This window comes from Anguilla anguilla, chromosome 10 (assembly GCF_013347855.1).
Source record: "Anguilla anguilla isolate fAngAng1 chromosome 10, fAngAng1.pri, whole genome shotgun sequence".
Taxonomy (NCBI): Eukaryota; Metazoa; Chordata; class Actinopteri; order Anguilliformes; family Anguillidae; genus Anguilla; species Anguilla anguilla.
In genome coordinates this window covers 10,342,308-10,365,395 of record NC_049210.1, presented here as the reverse complement: position 1 = coordinate 10,365,395, position 23,088 = coordinate 10,342,308, and the positions used below count along the sequence as shown (strand labels likewise).

Below are 23,088 nucleotides of genomic sequence, written 5' to 3'. Positions count from 1 at the left end.
GAGAGGCAGGAATACACCCTGGGCAAGTCGCCAGGCCATTGTAGGTTGTGTAATAATGTCTTTAGATATTCAAAGAAATAGATATTCATGGCATAGATGAGGCACACTATCACTATAATCTCTTAAGCGTGCAGGTGAAATCTTCAACCCAGTAAAGTATAAAATAAGTTTATCAGTTGTACATTAGGTTTTTCTTTTTCTTTTTGCTAGTACCCTATATAATTATTGAAATATAACTGTGTCAGGGCTGAGTAAAAGAAACGATAAAAAATACTGTGATTTTCTGCGGCTCTGGAGTCTGAAACGGGGTCAGTGTCTCTGCTTAGTATGCTGTAGCTGCGGCTGTGTGCTTTAATGCTCAGCCGTCCTGTCCTGGCTGTCTATATGCAGACAGTGACATGGAGAGACAGCTCTCACCTCCTCTCCCTTCTCCTGCCTTCTCCCTCCACCTCTGGGTCCCCTCCCCCTGGCGCGAGCTGTTGGGCTGGGTCCGTCTCTGAAAGGCTCCTCCGAACGGCGATAAATAATTCAATGTGAGCGGCGCTGCGTACGAACGAGCCCCGCGACGGGCGGCGGATCGCAGCCTCGCTCTCGGACGCTCGGGTGTGACAGCTGCACCAGAGAGCGCTGGGGAGCAGCCAGCGCCGCACACACGCGCCGCACACACACACATACACACGCGCCGCGCGCATACGCATGCGTGCGCGCGAGTGCAGGCACTCACACAGGCACACTCGCACGCGCGCACACTCAGACACATGCAGCAACCCGGGACTGCCCTCTCTCTTTGCGTCTCCCTCTATCTCTCTCTCTCTTCTCCTTTTAACTGAGCTCGTTCTCTCTTGTCAGGGGAGCAGCATCGTCCACCGCCGGTCGCTGCGAAGTCGCTGTTGGATTTTGGGTCTTTTTCTTTTGCCTGAGAGAGGCGCCCGAAGTTTGAGAAGCCGCGCCGCCTCCCTCTCCAGACCCTCGCCCCCCTCCCCCCCTCAAAGGAAGGATGCCTGAAGCGGGGCCGAGGCGGGTGCCCAGGTGGCCAGGGGTGCCCCACCTGGCTGCCCTGTGCCTGCTCGTGTGCCTGGTGGCGGACTGCGGGGCCAGGAGGGCCCCGAAAATTCCCCGCTGCCCTGCCTCCTGCTCCTGCACCAAAGACAGCGCCTTCTGTGTGGACACCAAGGCCATTCCTAAAAGCTTCCCTCCTGGGATCATCTCCCTGTGAGTATATTCCTGGATACTGTCTCTTTGTCTGTCTGTCTGTCTGTGGATCTCTTACCCATTTGTACTCTTCAGTTGTGCATGCCTTGCTTAAAGAACGCCTGAGAAACATCCATTCTCTGGGAACACTGCATTACATGACAGAGAAGGAATGATCAGTGATGTCACGCACTTAGCTAATGATGACCTCAGCTTCAGTAGGCAGCTGTTCAGGAGTCTTGCAGTCCATTCTTTAAGGATGTGATGTGAGAAACAGTGCTAAAAAGTATATTTGTTATAGCCGCAATCTTATGACATTTAATGCATCAACATAATGTAATGCGGTGTCCTTCTGTTTGTCTGCCAAGAGATACAGCATGATGAATAGCTGAAACAACTCATTTGCATTGATGTGACTGCTGAAATTCTGGTTGTTCTGCACTAACCCGTCCATTTAATTGCACGCTGTGTAATTTATCCAGCTTCAGCTTCAGTAGGGGCTCCTCAGCTGTGGTTGTTGGAGTGTCCTGTTGGTTTCATTAAAACCAGCTATGTTTCTGTGAGGGTGTAAAACAGCAGGCTGGGGGGCCTGGAGATGAGACTCTGGAGAACAAAATGATGGTACATTGGTTGTAAACAAGATGTTTTACTGCTATTTCTCCTGATTTGGACAAGCACAGTATGTTTTCTGTGTAACCAAACACAAAAACACAGAACTACATTAACTAGTTTGAAGACTTGCATACTTCACATTTGTATTTGAAAATTCAAATTAGAGGTTTGATGAGCCTCTCCTTCACTGTCTGGAGAGCAGGCAAAAGAAAAGTGCTTATTCACAGCTGCAGACCTATGATGACCAATACCAACAGTACAGGCACAAATAAAACCTGATTCAGTGCCAGTCCAGCTCTTCACCAAAGATTCAATGTGTGCATTACAGTTAAATAATCATTTACAACTCCATTCTGAATTGCCTTTTAAATATTTTATAAATTAACGTCTTTGGGTAATATTCTATGGTCGGAATGTGTGTGTATGAGTGTGTGTGTGTGTGTGTGTGTGTGTGAGAGAGAGAGAGAGAGAGAGAGAAAGAGAGAGAGAGCGAGAGAGAGAGAGAGAGAGAGAAATATCAATAAAACAAAGCGAGCACCTTCACTGTTCTCTGGGTGATTTGACTGAAGTGGTTGGGGGGACAAGCTGTGGAATGGAAATAAGAGTGTGAGGGACTGCCTCTCTGCGGCTTTGTTCTGCAGCCTCTCTCTCTCCAGGTCCGTGGGATTACTTCAGCCAGCCTGTAATAAGACTGCATTGATTGCAAGGGGCCAAGGGGACTTCAAGCCACAATCCTTGGAAAGACACTGGCCTGGATTCAATCAACGCCTGTCCTTCACTTTGACACGCTGATAAACGAAAGTGTTACTTATGTTCTTCACAGACGCAGTTTAGCAGGTTCGTTTTGGTGATTGCTGAATTTTGGTGACTGCCAAATTGTGTTTTTGAAGAAAAAAATAAAGCAACACTTGAAATTAATCGCAGGTCAAAGTTAAGGATGAATGTTGAATCCAGGCTGCTGTTTTGCTGATCAGACCTAAAGCATGGATTGGTGCAAATAGACGTGTTTTTAGATTAAGATGCCATCCTTAAACTTCAGTGACCCATAAGGCATTTATGTAAGTTGTATCCCAGCAGACCCCATTTCTTTTTAATTCATGGTGGATCTTTTGGGGATCTTTCCTCATTGCAGTGGGAATCAGCCTGTGGATATGATCATTAGAGTTAACATAAACAGAAGATAATTCAAGGTGGAACTGTCCTGGTTTCAGAATGGGGAAGTTGTGAATGTTTGGAAAAAGGGGATGCTTCCTGTCCCAGTTTAAACCCATCAAACCTTTCTAACAAATTGAAGCTGTCAGAAAGGTTCAATCCAAGTGCAGCAGGCAATTACTTAAGAGATGACGTGCTGACTCAACACACAGATTGCATTCTGGGTATTGATATTGAGGGCGATTCTTAGAAGCCTGCATCAAAGTGGCACAGCACTGCCATAAAGACCTCCTAATGTCCCCTTCTGACGCAAGAATGACCCTGTATTTTAGACCAGAGGGACATCTAACAGATGTTGTTCCAAGCGGACGTGCCAACAACAGCACTCTGCCTGCTTTTGTAATGCCCGGTGAGGCTCAACCCATTTTAGGATTAAGGATTCGCAATTAATATAATTAGCTCAATGATTTTCAGCCACAGCTGTGGACTTGACACATGTCCTTTGTGTAAACATTTCACTGTAGTCAAAAATAGGACTGCACTCGTGCTGGTGTATACAATTGTTTAGAAACCTAAGCCAAGGTAAAAAAATAAAAAATAAAAAAAAAAACCAAAAAAACCAACCTGGTCCTCTAGGATTAGCTGTTTGCCTCTGGCCTAGATCTAATTAGGATCTAGTTCGATCAGCGATTACACAATGCATCCCAAAAAATAGCCACGTCTTAAACTGGTATTAGACACAGACATAACTTTGCTTTTGTAAATGTACAATTTAATTTTTCAGGTGTCTACTCAGTTCTGCATCATATACAAATCTTATTTGTTATTTTTCTCATTTCCAATAGCTTCACTCTTTGGAGTTTGGTATTATCTGCAAACTGAACTATTTTATTTCTTGTGTCTTTATCAAAATCTTTTAGATAACAATCTATTGCTAGCCTGTGTTCTACCTTCAGACCAACTTTCATCCTTGCTGATTTCTATTTAATAATGGGTTGCTCATGAGGTACTTTTTTAAAGGTATTTTTAAAATCCAAATATATCTTAACATTATTTAGGTCCAAACTGCAGGTTTAAAAAAGTCTTTACATGGTTTCCCTCTGTCAGTGCAATTCTGGCTATCCCTTAAGATACCCTTTTCTCCTTTTTTGACACTTCATATTGCATCCCTAAATATAGGTTCCAAAATATTTCACAAGAAACAACAATAATAACCTGATTTTTGGATTCCTGGATCAGTGTGATCAATAATCTTCCTAATCTACCTACAAACAGTCCAGGGTGTATTCCTGCCTCTCGCCCAATGAACGCTGGGTTAGGCTCCAGCACCCACCGCGACCCTGCTCAGGATAAGCGGGTATAGATAACGGATGGATTGATGGATGGATTTGTTTTATTCTCAAACACATGACATTTCTAAATTCAAATGAAGAATCTTTTTTTAATTATTTAAATATGTATTGCATCCAAGTCTGGAATGCAGCCATTTAACCTGTTTGAAATGATAATCATTTTAAATGCAAATAGCTGGATGATCATAAATAATTAATAAGACATTCATTATTTTTATTCATTATTCTGCCAGACACCTCTAACCACTGCATTGGAGAATCAGAAAATATGTTGTATCAAGTTAATAGTAATGAAGAAACATGAGTGCTATATTCTGGAGTCAGTAGGTACCAGAGAGACAAGATGCACTATGATGGTGGTAACAATGATGATGATGGAGATGATGATGAGTATATGATGATGGCAGTCATGAGCATAAGAAGGACAGGGATGATGGTGACGAGGAGGAAATGAACGACAAGGATCATCTAAATGATGGTCAAGATAGTGATGTAGATACAGTGTCAATGCTGGTGAAAAGTCATGATGATGATGTATGAAGAGGATGATGATAAAAAATGTAGGAATGATAATAACGCTGATGTGGATGAGAATAAAGAGAATTACAATGTTAATAATGCTTATGATGAAGCTAATGAGAAGGATGATAAAAATCATGCTGGCGGTGGTTGTGATGGTGATGATAATGATGATGGTGATGATGCTATAACCTTGAACAAACAGGGAATTTGTTGTGGTCTCCCCTGCAGGACGATGGTGAATGCGGCGTTCACAGAGATCCCAGAAGGAGCCTTCTCTCACCTTCACCTCCTGCAGTTTCTGTGAGTACACTCTCCTGCCCTCAATTCCCATTGCTCCACATTCACAGAAAGGCAGCAAGTCTTTGCGAATGTGATGTCGGGATTTTCTTCATATTAATTCAGTGTGACAAAGCGATGGTTCCCTTTAGTCGCCACCAGCCAGATGACCTTTCTGAATCCATTTTGAGGATTGCAACAGAAACTGTGCATACATTGACAGCTTCAATCTTGTGAATTGTTCAGCCTCGTCATCGAAACCTACTGCAGTTAGCTGCCCCCCCCCCCAGGTCCTTTGAGAGATGGTTATCAGCAGCAAGCACCATTCCTGTGATGAGACTGGTGCTCTGTGTCAGTGTCCATGTCAGTGTCAGTGTCAGAACTGATGACAGAGGCCCTTCAGTATTGGCCTGCTAAACAATAGGACAACTGTGCCAGCTAATTTCGCAGGCTATGGGTGCATGTGTGTGACCTTATGGTTCTCTACCCTGTTCTCATCTGAAAATTTTGGCAATTTCCCAATGTATAAGGTCACAATCAGATGTTAAGACCACAGAAAACAAAAGGGCTATGGACATTGAAAATATTTTAAAAATATTAAACCATTTGATCATTATTTGGGGCTAATGTACATAATAAAAGAAACATAAACCTATGGATGAAATATCTGTCCTGTGTTCATAATATCTTGAATATTCATAATTATCAGAACTATCGGAACAGTTGGGTTTAAACAGTTTACAGGTGAGTTTTCATGAGTTTTTAAGGCATAACTCTAAGGCATCTCTGATGAGGTACAACTGAGCTGTTCCCCAATACAATTTCTGTGGCACCGATATTGCACAGTCCACTGAGACCACAGATCACTGTTCAGCACTGATTACTATGCAATAGCATTATGTACCCAAATTTATGAGAGCACTTCCAGTAGGTTTATCGTACAATTGTGATTTGCGCTGAAAAGCATGCCCATTATCAGTTATCACTGCTGTCATGGGTTTAAAGCCCCTGTGCTTCAAGGCTGAAAATGAATGCATGATGAATAAATTACTGGCCCAGAAGGAGGACTTCACATGCTTTATAGCAACCGCAGTGCTCTTTTTCAATTTTAACAGCCTAAAGACCTTTGTTATTATATCTTGTTTATGACTATGACGATGATGATGATGATTACAGTGATGATAATGATGATGATAATTATTATTATTATTATTATTATTATTATTATTATTATTAGTCCTGGTAGTTGAAGTAGACACACTAGTATTAGATGTAGTGGTACTCCTGGTGGAAGTGTTATTAGAACTGTTTAGCCTACTTGTTATAGCAAATACACCATCAAACAAAATCTAGAGTGTGATGAGTAAAAAGCGTGCAAGAATGAAATAAATCCAGAACCCGGCATGCTTTAATAGAAAATAAATCAAAACACAAGCATTTTCACACAGTTCAATTTTAAAGCAAGCAGATCTGCAAGGGGGGAGATGCTGCACTCCACGGGAGAAATCACAGATAGTTAGAAATACAGAAGTGAAGTAAATTGAAGAATGTAATGGGGCGTGAAAAGAGGCAGAAGAAGCTAGCCGGGGAAAGGCAGAGGCTTTTCTGTGTAAATGGGGATGTCTTCATTCTCCTGTTTGAAAGAAAGAAAAGCAGAGGAGTGCATTAAACAACTCACATATTCCACGCAAGACGTGCCCGGCTCCCTGTTCCCTGGTGTGTAGTTTTGCAGCACATTTCTTCTGTATGGATGTATGAATCTCTTTCTCTCTCTTTTTCCTCTCTCTCTCTCTTTCTTTCTCTCCCCCCATCTCTCTCTCTCTCTCTTTCACTCTCTCTCTCTCTCTCTCTCTCTAGCCTGCTAAACTCCAACACCTTCACTCTGATAGCTGATGATGCATTCGCCGGTCTCGCCCATCTGCAGTACCTGTAAGTGTCTGATCCCATTCAAAGCCTGCAAAATCATGCATGCACTGCATGTGTAAACACACATTGCAGTGCGTTTATACAATTTGTGTTCATGTAAAATAGACTGATGCCAACCTGTTGTATATCTATGGTGAAAATGTTGTATGGATATTGTATTGTCTAAGATATTTTAGCATTTTAAAAATCTCACTGCACACGGAGCACATATCACAGGGTTGTTGACAGTATTGCTTGAAAATTCAAATTAGATAAAGGTCATTATCTTGAATTATTTAAATATTTAATACTGAATACATGTCTGTGAAACACCCAAAAGCACCCCATTTTTAATTCTCCCAGCGTATCCTCTCTACCAAGGGAAGATGAATGGGCTATTATGCTAATTGATGGGCATGGGGAAATATTAAATTGCTGACGGTCTCGGGCTTGCCTGTCTCTGCGTGCCAGAGGGGCACAGAAGCAGTGCATTAAGTTCCATAAAGAGATTGTGTGGATCTGGCCGCGGCCCAGTTCTAGGCTTCGGTGGTGCCAGCAGCCCCGGGCAACTCCCCTTTGTGAATGTTAATGAGCCCGGATTTTCACATCCAGCGCGATGCCTGGCGCGTGCGGATGCAGCCTGGGTATTAACAAGCCCGCGACCGTCCCGCTGGTGCACGCGCTCAGTACCGGGATGGGCTGAACCAGCAGTGTGGACTGCCCGCTGGAAACACACTTAGAACGTACAGCCGAACCAACGGTGTCCTGTCTCGTAGCTTCCGCAGGGACACAGTCGGATAGTGAGTTGTTCTGTTGATTTGTGCTGGGGTCAATTGATTTGTTTTTTTGTTCAAATTCTCCAATAAGTATTTCCTGTTGGTTATCATGTTTGGTGATGTGATTTTTATAGCATGTTGCATCATCCTGTTGGTATATTTTGAGAAGCAGGTCTGCTTTATTGCTGAAGTTATTTGGGATGGCTTGTTGATGTTTCTGTCCTATAGTGTAGAATTGAATCTACCACCTCTCGAGGCATGAAGACATCTTTAGGATTCTGGTGGTCTAAATCCAGCTATGGACTGCTGAACATTGAACCAAGGGTAGCCGTAAACTTGCTATTTAGACATTCGCTGTGCTATCGACATCACGTCAGCTCTTTAATTGTACAGCCTCAATAATGGATGATAGCAGCAGGAGGAAAGCGATGGGCTGATGTGCTGACCAGCCACTTTTGCCATCAACAGGTTTCACCGAGACATATCAATCGGTTGCTTTAATGCAGTGAACGACTAGCGTGCTTTTCACAGTTCAAAATGACAGATTTCTACTCCCTCTCTTTCTTAGCTAACATTCAAGGTCAGAACTGCTGGTACAGTATCCCTTCCTTCGTGGCTCCCATCAAAGCTATTTAAAATTCAGGTGGTGGTCTACTCTGATGCCATGAATCCCACTTAATGTCTGCAGATGATGATCAACTGAGGGGAAAGCTTTTAAATGGAAATAAATAAATAATAAATAAACAAGGAATAAATACAGACATCATTAAACTAAAATGTTTAACAAGACAAATGTTACTTTTTAAATGAGGGGTGTAGGATGTATGTGCTTGGTAAGCCAATCTATTAAAATGCTCTTAATTGAATTATGCTCCTCTGCTGACCCATAGCAGTGTCACTAAGAGGTGGAAGCATTTCTTTGAATGTGCACTGTGAATGCCAATGCAAGAGAAGATGCTGCAAGTGATGGAGGACCGTGTGTTTGATCGATCCATTTCTCTTGGGGCTGTCGGCAGCTCATCAATCAATTAAGCTGTTTGGTGACTGGTCCACCTTGTCAAAGACAGGTGCTGTGCGTGCATTCTCACAGAGCTCCAATATATCTTCTGCTCAGGCGTGATAAGATAAGATTTTAATGAAGTTATCCTTTTGAATTATGCTTTAGCTCATATATTTGCCATAAGTACGTCCTGTGTGCTGACACGCTCTTTCCTTCTCCCTTTATATTTCAGGCTTATATATTTGCCATAAGAATGTCTTGTGTGCTGACGCTCTCTCCTTCTCCCTTTATATTTCAGGTTCATAGAAAACAATGACATTCAGGCCCTGTCCAAGCACACTTTCCGGGGACTCAAAGCACTGACTCACCTGTGTGTACCCCCTTTCCTCCTTTAGTACTGGCAGACTTGGTTTCAGAGAATTCTGATAAGTCTTTACTCGCATTAAGCTCTCTAGCTATTAGGCATCCTTTGAATATGCTGGACCTAACTCAGTAAAATGAAACCTGCTGTTTATGAGTGGAAAATAAAAAGTGAAGGAAGGTCTAGCATGCTTTTAATTACTTTAGGGTCATCAAGTACAACAATAGTAAACATTCTCTGCCTATATATGTGACATCTAGCAAAATATGCTTTGAAGGTATTGCTTTCATGGCAGTTAGTCACTGATTTTGCCTTAGGACACATGCTTGATATGAAAATATACAAGTTCATTGCTGTAATATGTGAAACCGATGTCCCAAATATGTGCAGCGGCACTTTACCTAATCTGTGCTGTAAGAACATTTTCCAGCACACGCTTCTGAATGGAACTGCACTGCACTGGGAAGGCTCATTTTAGGTGTAACGTATACAGCAGCGAATGACTCCTGAGGAGTCAAATTGAGTTGCTGAGGATTCAAACAGCCAAATAGAAAGCACGTAGAAAATGTTTGGAGGAAGTTGTGCAGATAGTTGCATCCAGTCGTTGAAAGCTTTAGAAATCCCATGACTACATCACAACTCAGATCCTTTAGCTCAGGATAATCTACTTAACAAAGATGTTCATCCCAGTGGGAGTAGAGGTCTGATTGTTTCAGGCCTGTCTGTTTTGGTCTGAGCAACAATGGTTTGTGTTGGCCAGGGAATGTGTGCATGGATGTTGGGATTTAATCCTGGTCCTCTCCACTTGCAGATCCTTGTCCAATAACAACCTGCAGGTCCTTCCTAGAGACCTCTTCAAACACCTGGACATACTGACAGACCTGTAAGCATGCATCCCTCTGCATACATTATGTGTTGCCTTGAATCTTCACTGAAGGCCTGTCCTATTTATAAACAGCATGTTGGCAAGTAAACTGCATGGTGTGGATGAATTCTTAGCAATGCTGATGGCACACATGAGTGATAATCCTCTGTTCATCATCCTGAAGTTTTGTTGCCTGTTTTGATAAGGCTTTTAGTAAGGGTGTCTCTGGAGACAGTGGCTGAGACCCCCCCGGTTCTGTCCTGTGGGTTTCTAGAGATCTGCGGGGAAACACTTTCCGTTGCGACTGTAAGATCAAGTGGCTGGTGGACTGGATAGAGAAGACTAACACCTCAGTGCCAGCCATCTACTGTTCCAGCCCCTTCGAGTTTCAGGGCAGGCGTGTCCATGACCTCAGCCCACGCGACTTCAACTGCATCAGCGCAGGTCTCTTGGGGAATGCAGTGGGAAAGTGACTATTTTGGGGGTGTGAATATGTATAAAGTTTTGTATTCGTGACTGGACAGTTCTCCTCTCTTTTGTATCCCACTAGACTTTGCAGTGTATGAGACCTTCCCCTTCCAGTCAGTGTCCGTGGAGTCCTACGAATTCAACGATGACCAGTTTGCGGTCTTCGCCCAGCCAGACACAGGAATGTGCACGCTGTTCGTCTGGGACCACGTGGAGATGGTCTTCAGGAAGTACCATAACATCACATGTGAGTCTTCATGTCAAACAAGACCAGGTCAAAGCTAGTATATGGCTGGACCTAACACATATGATCTGGCCGACCAATGGTGTAACTTCATCACTCACTCAGTCACTCACTCAGTCACAGACATTTGCGTTTGTAGGGCTGGCCCCACTGCTGCGGTCCAGCCAAAAATAGCTTATTTCTTTCACTGATTTCTCCAGAGCAGTATTTTTTAAATGAGTAAGGTCTATCTTCTCCATGTACATATTTTATGGTCAGCAAGTTTTGGTGTTATGAAGGAAAGTTTCGTGATGTGATCAATAAATAGTATTATGGCAAGAAAGATGCTTGACACTGTTATCACAACACCACTGCTACCACATACCTTTTTCATAAGCCCTCCATAAGTCCTGTGACCATTATCATGCATGATAGCTTACATGCAATCAGATAGCTATAAAAGCACGGGCTTCATCTTTCATTTTTGCCTGCAAGACAGGGAAAATCGATTTATTTTTTCTTTGTTCTGAAACCAGAAAACATCCTGGTGTTTTAGATTGTACTTTAGGGAAAATACAGTCCTACGCCCAAACTCTAAATCATCTTTGCTGGTCATGGCTGGTAAAATGCCCGTATAATCTTTTTCTGTCTAGAGTAGATGTAGTCTTTTTCAAACTAATGGACTGGAAGTTAGGCTGAGGGTGGGGGGAAGGTCAAGGTTTCCAGGCTGTATCACAGAGGGGCTGGTGAAGAGAGATAAGAGAAATGGAGAGAACCAATCACCCGCTGTGTACACCCATCAATCACACAAGGGCTGCAGAAGAGCTCTGAAACTGAGTACACTTGTCAGGGACAGAAAATGTCTGCAGCCATACAGAAGACTACTGTCACCAATATCCATAATTCAAATATCTTCACAAGCATAGCACAAGCAAGTGGAGATACATATGCCTTTCCCTACCACTTTCTCTTAAAATTATATTTAAATGTCTGTTCTATGAAAAAGGCACATCAATACTTTAAGTGAGAAACACAGCGCACTGTATACTGGTCTTCTAATTCACACATTCACAAATTGAACTTTTGCCTGCTCATGAGTTCTGGGGATGATGATGACGATGATGATGATGATGTTGCTGACTATGCTGATGCTGATATATGTCTTTCTCAGCTCGTTCAGCCATCTACTGCAAGCCTGTGGTGATTAATAACACTCTGTACATGGTAGTGGCTCAACTCTTTGGTGGATCCCACATCTACAAGTGAGTTCCCACTGCTTTCACTTGTGCCATACAAAAAGCACAGTTGATAGTTCAGTATGTATTCCTTGTACATGTGTTCATCTGACAAATTAAAAAAGGGGTTGCAGTTGTTTAGTCAGTCTGTGAAATCATGGTATCTGATGGAACTTAGCCAATGACCACTAACTCCATTGGCCCACACTTGGCAGGTGGGAAGAAGACCCTCAGCGATTTGTTAAGATCCAGGATATAGACACTACTCGTGTCCGCAAGCCCAACTTTGTGGAGACCTTCCAGCTGGAGGGTGACTGGTATTTTGCAGTGGCTGACAGCTCCAAAGCTGGCTCCACCAGCCTATACCGCTGGAACAGCAATGGCTTCTACTCCCATCAGTCCCTCCATCCTTGGCACCGCGACACCCACGTGGAGTTCCTGGAGGTGGACGGTAAGCCCCGCCTCATCCTCTCCAGCGCCTCCCAGCCCCCTGTTGTCTTCCAGTGGAACCGCAGCCAGCGGCAGTTCGCCTTCCACTCCCAAATCTCAGACATGGCGGACGTGCAAATGGTAAAGCACTTCCGAGTGCGCAAGGTGGTCTACTTGTGTCTCACACGCTTCATTGGGGACTCTAAAATCATGCGCTGGGAGGGCCAGCGGTTCGTGGAGGTTCAGACGCTGCCCTCTCGCGGCTCCATGGCCGTATACCCCTTCACCGTGGGCACCCGCCAGTATCTCATCCTGGGAAGCGACTTCTCGTTCTCCCGCGTGTACCTGTGGGATGACCTCACCCAGAAGTTCCAGCCTTTCCAAGAGCTCAACATGCGGGCCCCACGAGCCTTCAGCCTGGTCTCCATTGACAACAAAGACATCCTACTGACTGCCAGCTTCAAAGGCAACACCCTGGCCTATCAGCACCTGTTGGTAGACCTCAGTGCCAAGTAAACCTTTCACTCCACAGAGCAGAGAGTTGGGGTGGGAGGCCTACTGTCTCGGTGTTGGAGGAACTAGGTCAGTGTTGTAATAATTAAATCCATTTGGGTGTTGGTTTGTTTATCTGTTAACTATGTTTCAGCAACATAAGAAGATCAATTTAATCCAACTATATTCTTTTTTCCCAACATGCCTGATAGAAAACAAACAACAATGGTCTGTAGTTTTCATTTCATACATGTCAACAATGTCATGTATGTAATCCCATCAAAGTAATGCTATGACTGTGAAAGGTCAAATAACATATCCAAAGGCACTATAACATGTAATATTTTATTTTATAGAGAATCAATGGAATCTTCATTTTAATGTATTATTAATATTAAATTAACTTTCTCTTCTTGTAAAGAAACATATTTAGGAAAAATTACAAAGAGAGAACTTATTTTTCAAATCACAGAGAGAATTTGTAGATAGTGTTAGTACTGCTTTAGACTCCTTTAATTGCTAGTGATTGACCAGTGATATTATAAAAGGTATCAACCAAATTTAAACCTTGAATTACACTGAGCTGAATATATATAAAGAGACAACACGAAGAGGAAATTCTTCATAGATAAAAACATGCTGAAGTACTGAATGTCCAATCACTTTTTATACTTAATATTCTTCAATTATATAATGAAAGCATGCCAAACTATTGACCTATTTTCTACTGCAGTAGACTGTTAAAAATAGGCTGTAGAAGTCCGTCACTATGCTCATGGACCTCTTATATAAAATGACTATAACACCTCCTTAAAAACTAATTAATTATTATGACTAATAAACAGAAATATAGTTTGATCTGCATATATTAAATTCACAAAGTTTACTTTTCAGAAATATGAACTCTTGGTTTACAAGCCATATTAATAGTGCTTGCTCATTCTTAAACACATACAGGGAGAAAAAAGCAATATTTTACCTTGTGTTTAATTTTTTGTTTTACAATTTTTTTTTCAGAAGATCAATTGATTTTATGACTTATTTTTTTAGAGTCATCTCCTCCTTAATCATTTCCGCTGATGACTGTAAAGCTATAAAAGAGTTTTGCAGCTTTTCCTAAAATGCTTTTGAGCCTCAGACCTCAAAGATTTTGATATAAAAGTACATTCTGTTCATTTAATACTTGGAGCTACGAGCATGTGTTTGCTTGTTTCCAGCAGTAATAACTATCCTCTCTTCACAGAAACATGTAATCTAAGTGCAAAGAAATTTAACCCTTGCGATGAATAACAATTTTTAAGGCTTCGTGATTTTTTCTCAAAAATTCGCACCACAATTTTATTCATCCAAGCTGAAATGATTGAAAAATTTTGTGAACATAATGAAAAAGAAAAATTGTCTTGTGCTTGCTCTACAAGGAGCCAAACCAATACTTTTAGTGAACTTCCACCGAAGGAACACATATGTGAAACTGCTTAATAATCTTTACTAATTTTATATGTGTCCTTGGGTAACAGGACATCTGTAATTGTTGCTTAGTGATAATGTTGGTTAATATTGTTCTGTATCACAAGCATAATATCATTCACTACAATGAATGTATGCAATAAATCCACATACTTATATTACATCAGCAGCATAGTTTTTGCACATCAAATGTTAAGAATTAATAGTCTATTTGTTCAGTAGCAATAATTTCAAGTTAATTTTACTGTTCAGGAGATTAACTGTCTGTAATAAATGCTGTGAATTGCATGGTGAGTTATGTTGTTTCCTCTGTAGACGAACTGTTGTGTTGGGTTTAAATGTGTGATATGTGTTTCTAGTTGTCATTGATTATCCATCATTCCACACATCTGCATTTTCTAAGAGCAGAGAGATATACAGACCGAATGATTGTATTGGAATATGAGCATGCCATTTTAAAATTAGGCTTGAAGAATACATTAAAACAGAGCTATATGACTATTAGACTTTAGAACTGTACTATGTATACACTGTAAGCTAGATACAGTATGTATTGGTACAAATTTATGAAAAACCAACTACATAAAAACATCCCTATCACAATGTCACAATTAAAACACTGGAAAACTTTGTCTACTCCTTCTAAAAAATATATATATATATATACTGTAGATATGTATGAGTGTAACTCTTTGTTTGAGTACTGATTGCACGGAACTATAATATATATAAGTTTGTCTCTACAATTGTGTTCGATGACAAGGCAAGAGTAATGAATATTTGCTTTGAATGTTCATCTGCAAAGTAGCCTGTTGTCACGGCTTGTGCTTTCTGGTGTGCAACTGAAAACATACCAAGTAATGTTGCTATGGTGACTAATAAATATATGCTTTATCTATCCAGCTGTTTCTCTGTACTAAATTGTAACTTGCCATGAGATCACTGATTTTCTGTCCATGAGGTATTCAGTATAGTAACACAATATTCCTCATTTTGAGCAGGGACTAGATTATTATACAGCATGCTTTGTACTTCAGAATGCTAAGTCTTAAAATGAGGATCAGTTGTCAATTTGATTGTTCTTAGTTGTCTCCATAGCAGACTCTGCACTTTACAGGATTTTTTCCCCTGTAAAATAAAATTAAAAAAATAAAAAAATTAATTAACAGCCCAGCTACGCCACACACCCCCCCCCCCCCCCCCCCCCCCCCCCAAAAAAAAAAATTTTTTTTTAATCTTAAACCAATGTATCGATTGCTGCTTGTTACCAGAACACCAGAATTTCTTGCAGCATCGCTGTCATTTATGTTTAAGTGACGGATATCCAATATCCCATCCAATATCCCATCATGGTGCCACTTTCTGGGAGTAAGCAGCACTCCCTCGTGGGATCATCTCGTTCACCGAGTGCCCACTGTATGGTGACAGGCATACGCAAATCGAGTAGGCTGCGAAAGCTCCACAAACAAGCAAAATGAAAGCTATGCAAATAGAAATGTAAATTAACGGAATGAAAAAGAATGACATCCCCACAAAGAAATGTCTATTTGCTACTACTTCTGTTTTGCGATTGCTTTTTGATTTTCGTTCGAATAAGCCACATATGGATGCAATACAAATGAGCACAATGTTCAATTGAATCTTGCACGTGCAATTTCAATTTGTCAAAAAGGCTTTATTTGTTCGACTGGTAATCATTTACACTTGCGAGATTTTTCTAAGTCATCAGTGAGATCAAGGTAATGTATCATTCTCCAACAGATACACGATCAGTAATATTCAGACTCACTGTTATTGGGACAGCTTCTATTTTCTCCAGCGAAACTCTGCCAGATTACAGCTGTTACAAGTCGAAATAAAAGTATGTTAGTCTTTATTGTATTGTTAAGAAAAATATCTTCGTTCTATTAACATCTTTCACTGTAATAAGACAGTTCGTTTGCATTTATTACATCAGTGGGGCGAAGCTTCGATGGTTTAGTGAGATATTATTTAAGACAATAAGATGTACGAAGGTGGTAATTGGAAAAGAAATCATACACTTTGCTCCGTTAATCGCGTGATGTCTTTTCACAGTAGTCCCTGAGTTCGGAAGACTGTTCTGAATTTCAATTGGTTAAGAGGCCAATCTCTTAAATCCGTAGACAACAAGAACTACAACGACTTCCGGGTCCATGCTTCGACGATATGTTGAGTAAACAGTAATGATTGACTGTATGGAGTGTTTCATTCGCTCTTTGTTCAAGGCCAAATAAAGTGGTAGCGAGAGAAAATGGCACTTTCGTCGATCTTTTAAAAGTTCAGAAAAGCTGTGAGCTGCTAACGTGTACCCTCGGTCAGTTAGGTAGCTAGATAGCTAGTTATTCGATTCAGTTTCGGTAAGTGAGGAGGGCCACTTGGGGTATCGTTTTCTCTGAACATTGAAATATTGCTTGATATGTTTGCTTGTTTACTGTCTGATGTCGGAAGACAGCAGTGCTGGATTTGGCGTATTTCTTTTGTTTACATGTCGCTAATATCGCTGAATAAGTGGTTGGTTAACGTTGGACATAATTTAACAAGCTTCCAGAACCTCGTAGCTAGCTATCCTGGCAGCTAACTAAATATTAAAACGAGTTATTAATAGGTTGACTAACTATCCTGTCACTGCGACGACTTCACGATTTGGCAGAGAATTAATTTTTTATTCTATTAGTTGATATGTGTTTAGCGCCTGGTACCTTTTTACAGTCGAGTAGTAGCTTACAACTGCTGTGTCATTGTTTCATTTTAATTTAATACTGTCAGGGACAACAGAATGATCTTAGCATAGCTTTAAACTGGGGGTGTGGTTTTGTTATTATTGCTCTATGACTATACTTTCGTGTTTGTGGTATCGTTCCTTTTCAGGCGATATGTCTATTCTGCTAGGGCGAGAAGACGAGTCCACGGAGTTTCCTCCGGATTGGGCAGATGATGAGCGCATGTCCTTCTTGTTCTCGGCTTTTAAAGAGAACCGGGAGGTCAACACCGCAGACTGGGACAGTAAAATTGATTTTTGGACGCCGCTGATCATCAGCAGTTGCAGGCGCCGTGGAGCCGTTTGTGTCAGCTTGAATGAACTGAACCAGATTTTTCAGAGAAAGGGCAGTATGCCTCTGGGGTTGGGTACCGTAATTCAGGCCATGACCAGGTACACAGACTTCTAATAACAGTGTGCATACACTACGAATGTGCTTTACAGGAAAAGTTGACAAGAACCTGGGGCAAAGGTCCTAGTTTTACTTTGGCTAAATGAAAATACATTATTCCTTTTTAAATTCCTACATGACTACTATTTGTCTTATGACACACGATTTGTCAACATCAGATATACAGTATTGTAAATGAAAATAACTATATTTTGGTGTCTTGGCAGACACCCATTTCGTGCATGCAGTGTTACAGCATGTGATGCTTTGCAGCGTCTGTTTGTGCCCTGCAGGTGTGGCAAGGTGCAGAAAGAGTCAGAGTTTGCGGCAAACGTGGACTCTGGCTGGCTGTCGTGGGGTGTGGGGCTCTTACTGGTGAGGCCGCTGAAATGGACACTGTCCACCCTTCTGGGCAGCAATCGGGTCCCCCTGGAGGAGTCCTTCGTGGTCATTGAGCTGGTTAAGGTGTGTGGCACAGCACAAGCCAGGTGAACTGGTCTCCTGTTCAGCTGAGCTTCACAGTTAAACCCAAATAGGATTCAACAGTGCTCTCTCAAGGATACTGGACCTGTTCCTTAACCTGTTCAGTAACTGACTGAGGTGGTAGAGCTCAGTGAGAGCTCAATGAGTGATTCAGATGAAAGTGAGTATTTTAGACTCACTTTCTGTGGGCCTGTGTTCCAGGAGAAGGCAGCGGAGTTGCTGGACGCATACCGGCGCTCCCCGCTGGCCGGCCGCGCCCTCCTGTCCTTCCAGGAGCTGCGCACGCTGTGCAGCCACGTGTGCCAGGACGAGACCACCCTGTGCCTGGCTCTGCTGCAGCTCCAGAGGGAGAAGCAGGTGACCGTGTCCCTGCATGAGGGAGAGAAGGTGAGCAGGCTCACGAGGGCTGGGTGTCACATCGCATGTGAGGTACACGAAGCCACTGGACATGGGATTCAGTTCTGTGTGTGCGTGTGTGTGTCTGTATGTGCGTGTGTGTGTGTGCGTGTGCACATGCAGATTGTGAAGTTCTCCCAGCCCGGCCAGGGCCGCGTGTCCCCGGTCAGCGATGTAGACCTGGGGATCTACCAGCTCCAGCGCAGCGAGAAGCTGCTGGGAGAGAGGGTGGAGGAGCTGGGTCAGGAGGCCGAGAGGTGAGCCACAGCTCTGGCTGTACTGAGGGGTGAGCCCGGCACAGCCGTCAGATTCTCTTAAAAAAGCCATTCCTCTGCTAGCTACGTACGTGCTAACCTAGCTCGTGAGAAATGCAGCCTGCCTGTTTGGATGCCCGTTATATAGCTCAGGTTTGCTATTGAGAAGCTTTGACCTTGTCCACAAAAGACTGTAGTGGGTGTTGAAATTGTCGTGATGTAAGAAAGCTTGTGTTTGTGGTGTGCAGATGCAGAGATGAGGCAAAGGCATTGCTGCGAGAGGGGAAGAAATCTCAGGTACAGGAAACGTGTCATTCTGTCCCAGCAGGGCCCTTCAGCATTGTCTCACTGTGTGTGTAATCGCAGTGGAAAATGTCACACGCCATGCTAACACGCTTCTCTGCCCGGCAGGCTCTGTGGTGCCTGAGGGGGCGGAAGCGCATGGAGAAGAGGGCGGACCGTCTGTACGCCCAGCTGGAGACCATTAAGGGGATTCTAGACAGGATCGCACACTCGCAGACCGACCGCCTGGTGAGGGACTGCGCACTTACTGCCGCCACTCAAAGCACTCATTATTTATTATTGGAGTTTTAATTGCACTTCAGTGCTTCATTTTGCCCCAGTATGATCACATCTGAAACCCGATGAAGTGGTTTCCTCTGCAACTTCTGGAATGGAACGGGGGTGTCGCAAACCCTCGGTGAATAAAAATAGACCTTTCAGGAGCTGTGCTACTTTTAGTCATGACATGGCATGGCATGGCATGACATGACGAGAACAGGCCATTCAGCTAAACATTGCCCGCCATTTTCCTACCACTAAAGGGTACCTAGTGCTTACCTTTTACTTACAAACTAGATAATATCTAGCACCATATCAAGCCTGGTCTTGAAAACTCCTAGAGTTTCTGCCTCTACTACATGACCTAACAAGCTATTCCACACAGTGCCTACTCTCTGTATGAAGAAATACTTGCTGATGTCTGTGCAGAATTTACCTTTTGCTAATATCAGTGAGGGCCTGGCTTGCTTTAAGAAAAATATGTTTCTTGTGAGAGTTAAGATGGAAAAGAGCCACAGGCCTCTGTCATGTGACCTCAGAGGAAGGTGTGCTGAATATGTTCTCTTGCTTGTTCACTCTTCGCACAGGTTATGCAAGCGTACCAGGCCGGAGTGGCTGCCCTCAGAGTCTCCCTAAAGGACGTGACGGTGGAACGAGCAGAGAGCCTGGTAGATCAAATCCAGGAGGTTAGTCTCTCATGGTGGAACTCGGACAGGAGTTATGCTGGCGTTTCTGCGTCGTCAGGAATGCTTCTCTTCCGCGGTTACTACTCCAATTACGTACTCTCTGTGGACTGTTCTGGTCTGCTTTGTGGTCGTGCGGACGGCTTTGATTAATGGCCGCTCATCCGCAGGTACGAGGTGCATGGGGAATGTCGAGTGTTCTCTGGCTCACCCGCTCTCTCCCGCTCTTGTGAATTTCAGCTGTGCGACTCTCAGGATGAGGTCAACCAGACCCTGGCAGGGGCAGCGCTCGACTCCTCCGGTATGTCTGCTCTGCCCTCCTTATTTACACTCAGCTCTTCTTTACTCACTGTCTTGTGATTTGGCATCATAACCAGGTTTGGACTGGAAAAACTGCTGCCGTAGGTAATTGTATTGAGCTCTGTATGAAAGCGTTTTTTTTTTTGTACTCTCGATGCGTCAGGTTGTAATTATGATTTGCTTTTATTTGTTTTGAATCATTTCACATTTGAATTCAGCAATAAATAATAGCATATGGATTACATCTTGGTATCCACAAAATCTCAAGTCTTTTTTTCAGCAAATTGCTGGTTCCATGCATAATTTATATGATGCTTTGAATGGCCAGTCTTTTGAACTTGTTGTGGCTGTGATTTAACTCCTTTGCGTTGTCTTGTTAGGTGTGGACACAGACGAGCTGGAGGAAGAGCTGAAGTCCCTATTGGACGAGTCTGCCACAGACGAACAGCCCGGACTGCCAGAAGTTCCTTCTCAGCCCCTCCCATCCAGAGGAGCTCCAGCTGCTCTCAGTGACAGTTTCCTGAGCTCCCTGCCCGCTGTACCACAGTCCTCCTTTGGAATCACTGACGAGGAGCTAGACAGGGAGTTGAGTCGCCTCACTCTCAGTGACACAGGTGTGACACAAACCAGTCTGTCACCACTGAAGGAATCAAAGTGACAGCACAATTTCTGGGGGTTCGATTTCAGGTTTAGTGTGTGTTTTTGGTTGGTCCAGACAGTGCTTTATGTGCAATGAAGGATATTTTAGATATTCACAAATGTTTCTGACATCCACCCGACTTTACCATGGCTGGTAAATGGGCATTCAGGGGTTCATGGTCTAAAGCAAAAATATGCACTTTAGTAATTCTTAAACATCTCCTATAGCAACATTATTTTTCCAGAGGCTGTGGATGTGAACACATTATATTTCTAGCATTTATTCACTGTTCTAAATATTAATGTCAGTTTTTATATCGTGCCAGTACTTCTGTCTTTAAGTGCAGTAGTCTCGGGTTGCATACACTGTTTGAAATGATTCCAGGGGAAAATAAGCGTAATTTTTGACAAATAATCAGGATAAATATGCAGGTACAGTCTCTGGTGGCATAATAGGAAAATGTATAGTAACATTTAAATAATATTGAAGAAGCCAAGAGTGAACTGTCCCTTTAAGAACTTTTAAAACTATACTGCTTCTGTATGTAGCGGCCTTTGTTTTTCAGTTGTGTGAACTGTGCGTTCACCCATCTCACTTTTCAAGCTCTCAGTCGTTCACACTCCCTCTACTCTCCAGTGCATTCTCTGTCTCCCTTGTTGTCCCATTTCTCCACCCTGCCTGTAGTGCATATGTGCCCTATATCATTTGTGAGCCTTTTGTGCCAAAAGCACGTCCCCTAACCTCAGCCTGAAGTGGGTCACGTGTATTCAATTTTCTTGAGAGATCAAGAAGGATACACCGGTGTCGATTTTGAATCCAACTTTGTTCAGGTGCATGATTGCAGATAAATAACTTGGTGAGGTCTCCCGGCTGAAAGCAAATCAGATCAGTCACGCTGTCATGAAGACCAAGGAAGTGCCTTTTGAACTTTGAGATGAAGTTGTTTGGTGAAAAAAAACCTGGAGAAAGTTATTAAAGATTGGCAAAGCTTTGAACCTTCCTATGGCCGCTATTGACAAGTAACAAAATGGAAAATAGTTAGGTAGGACAGCCTGATCTACCAAGACCAGGCTGTCATAGCAAACTGAACAACTGGACAAGATGGGAAGTCATCATAAATGAGACCATGAGGCCAGCTACAACACTGACAGTTGTAGTGTATTGGCTGAAATGGGGGAAATTGTCCAGAGATCTACAATCTCTTCAGCTGTTAAGTGTAACAAAATGTGGAAAAGGTTCAAGGGAAGTGAATACTTTCTGAAGGCACCGTGAAACAGGCTTTACCAATTGTGTTTTTTTTCCGCCTCTCTCTAGGTGTATCGCAAAGAGACCGTATCTCGCCCGTGAAGAGGCCTGAGACAGCTCAGTGACAGGCCGAAGCACACTCGATCCCAGGGAGTGCCTGAAAAGACCAGCCCTGAGCACTGAGTCTCAGGAGGCTGCGAAGAGTCATTGGAAAAAGCAATCGAAACAATGTATTTTGCAACATGTATATCTCTGTTTGTTATATCTTTGATTTATTATATTTTTCCTTTTTAAACTTTCAATTTTAAGAGAGGCCTTTTGAAAATTGTATCTGTATCTGTCTGTTTCTCTGTAATAAAATGACTGAAAAGTAAGACGGGAAATAATACTGGCTGCTGATTCTAATTGATGCTGGGAGCTGGTAAGAATGTGATTCTGTTTTCTTCAAATTTTTAGGGGGATTAATATGCAAATATTATGTCATCTACAGTGCTGTGAAAAAGTATTTCCCCTCTTGATTTCCTCTACTATTGCATATTTGTCACTCTGAATGCTTTCAGATCTTTAGACAAAATGTAATATTTCACGGCACTGTATATTTCTGTTTTGTTCATCATCTTCCGATTGAGCTAGTCTGTTGTGCTGCAGAGATGTTGTATGACTATGCAGGTCAAATATAAACACTGAACTACAGGGCTAGTGCTCCTGGCCTCATTGTATTTTATGACAGTGTGAGCATACTACTTTTTTCTTGGAAGCTGAGGGGGCTAATTGCTTGTAAACAGGAGAAATAATGAAAATTGAAACTTGATTGAAGTTAGTTGTCATGCTGCAGAATGTCATTCATATCAAGACCACCATGTCAACCCACACAGCCAAGTCATGGCTCCTCAAGGTGGTTCTTATGAAAACAAACTTTTGGGACAGATTAAATTTCAAACTGGAAGGCGCCTTTGCACGTTACTGCCACAAGATGGTGTGAAAGATAACACAAACATGTTTATTACGGCAGATTGAAATACCAATGTTT

The 23,088-nt window shown here is 42.6% G+C and overlaps 2 protein-coding genes across 3 annotated transcripts; both read left to right on the top strand.

The window, feature by feature from the left end:
• Positions 1 to 610: 610 nt before the first annotated feature.
• Positions 611 to 15,228, top strand: lgi3 (leucine-rich repeat LGI family, member 3). The gene is made up of 9 exons (XM_035435717.1): positions 611 to 1,212; positions 5,058 to 5,129; positions 6,963 to 7,034; positions 9,085 to 9,156; positions 9,959 to 10,030; positions 10,287 to 10,456; positions 10,563 to 10,727; positions 11,875 to 11,965; positions 12,154 to 15,228. The coding sequence occupies exons 1-9, from the start codon at positions 998 to 1,000 to the stop codon at positions 12,881 to 12,883; spliced, it is 1,659 nt and encodes a 552-aa protein (XP_035291608.1). The 5' UTR covers positions 611 to 997; the 3' UTR covers positions 12,884 to 15,228.
• A 1,229-nt stretch (positions 15,229 to 16,457) lies between these two features.
• On the top strand, positions 16,458 to 22,751 carry chmp7 (charged multivesicular body protein 7). Of its 2 annotated transcripts, none has more exons than XM_035380337.1 (11): positions 16,458 to 16,515; positions 17,216 to 17,498; positions 17,790 to 17,961; positions 18,181 to 18,366; positions 18,499 to 18,632; positions 18,878 to 18,926; positions 19,041 to 19,160; positions 19,778 to 19,876; positions 20,114 to 20,174; positions 20,554 to 20,787; positions 22,128 to 22,751. In XM_035380337.1, exons 2-11 carry the CDS (start codon positions 17,221 to 17,223, stop codon positions 22,181 to 22,183), a joined length of 1,389 nt encoding a protein of 462 aa, XP_035236228.1. In that variant the 5' UTR covers positions 16,458 to 16,515; positions 17,216 to 17,220; the 3' UTR covers positions 22,184 to 22,751. The 2 variants fall into 2 exon arrangements, with proteins under 2 accessions (XP_035236228.1, XP_035236227.1); XM_035380336.1 differs by having other exon boundaries at positions 16,481 to 16,704.
• Positions 22,752 to 23,088: the final 337 nt, after the last annotated feature.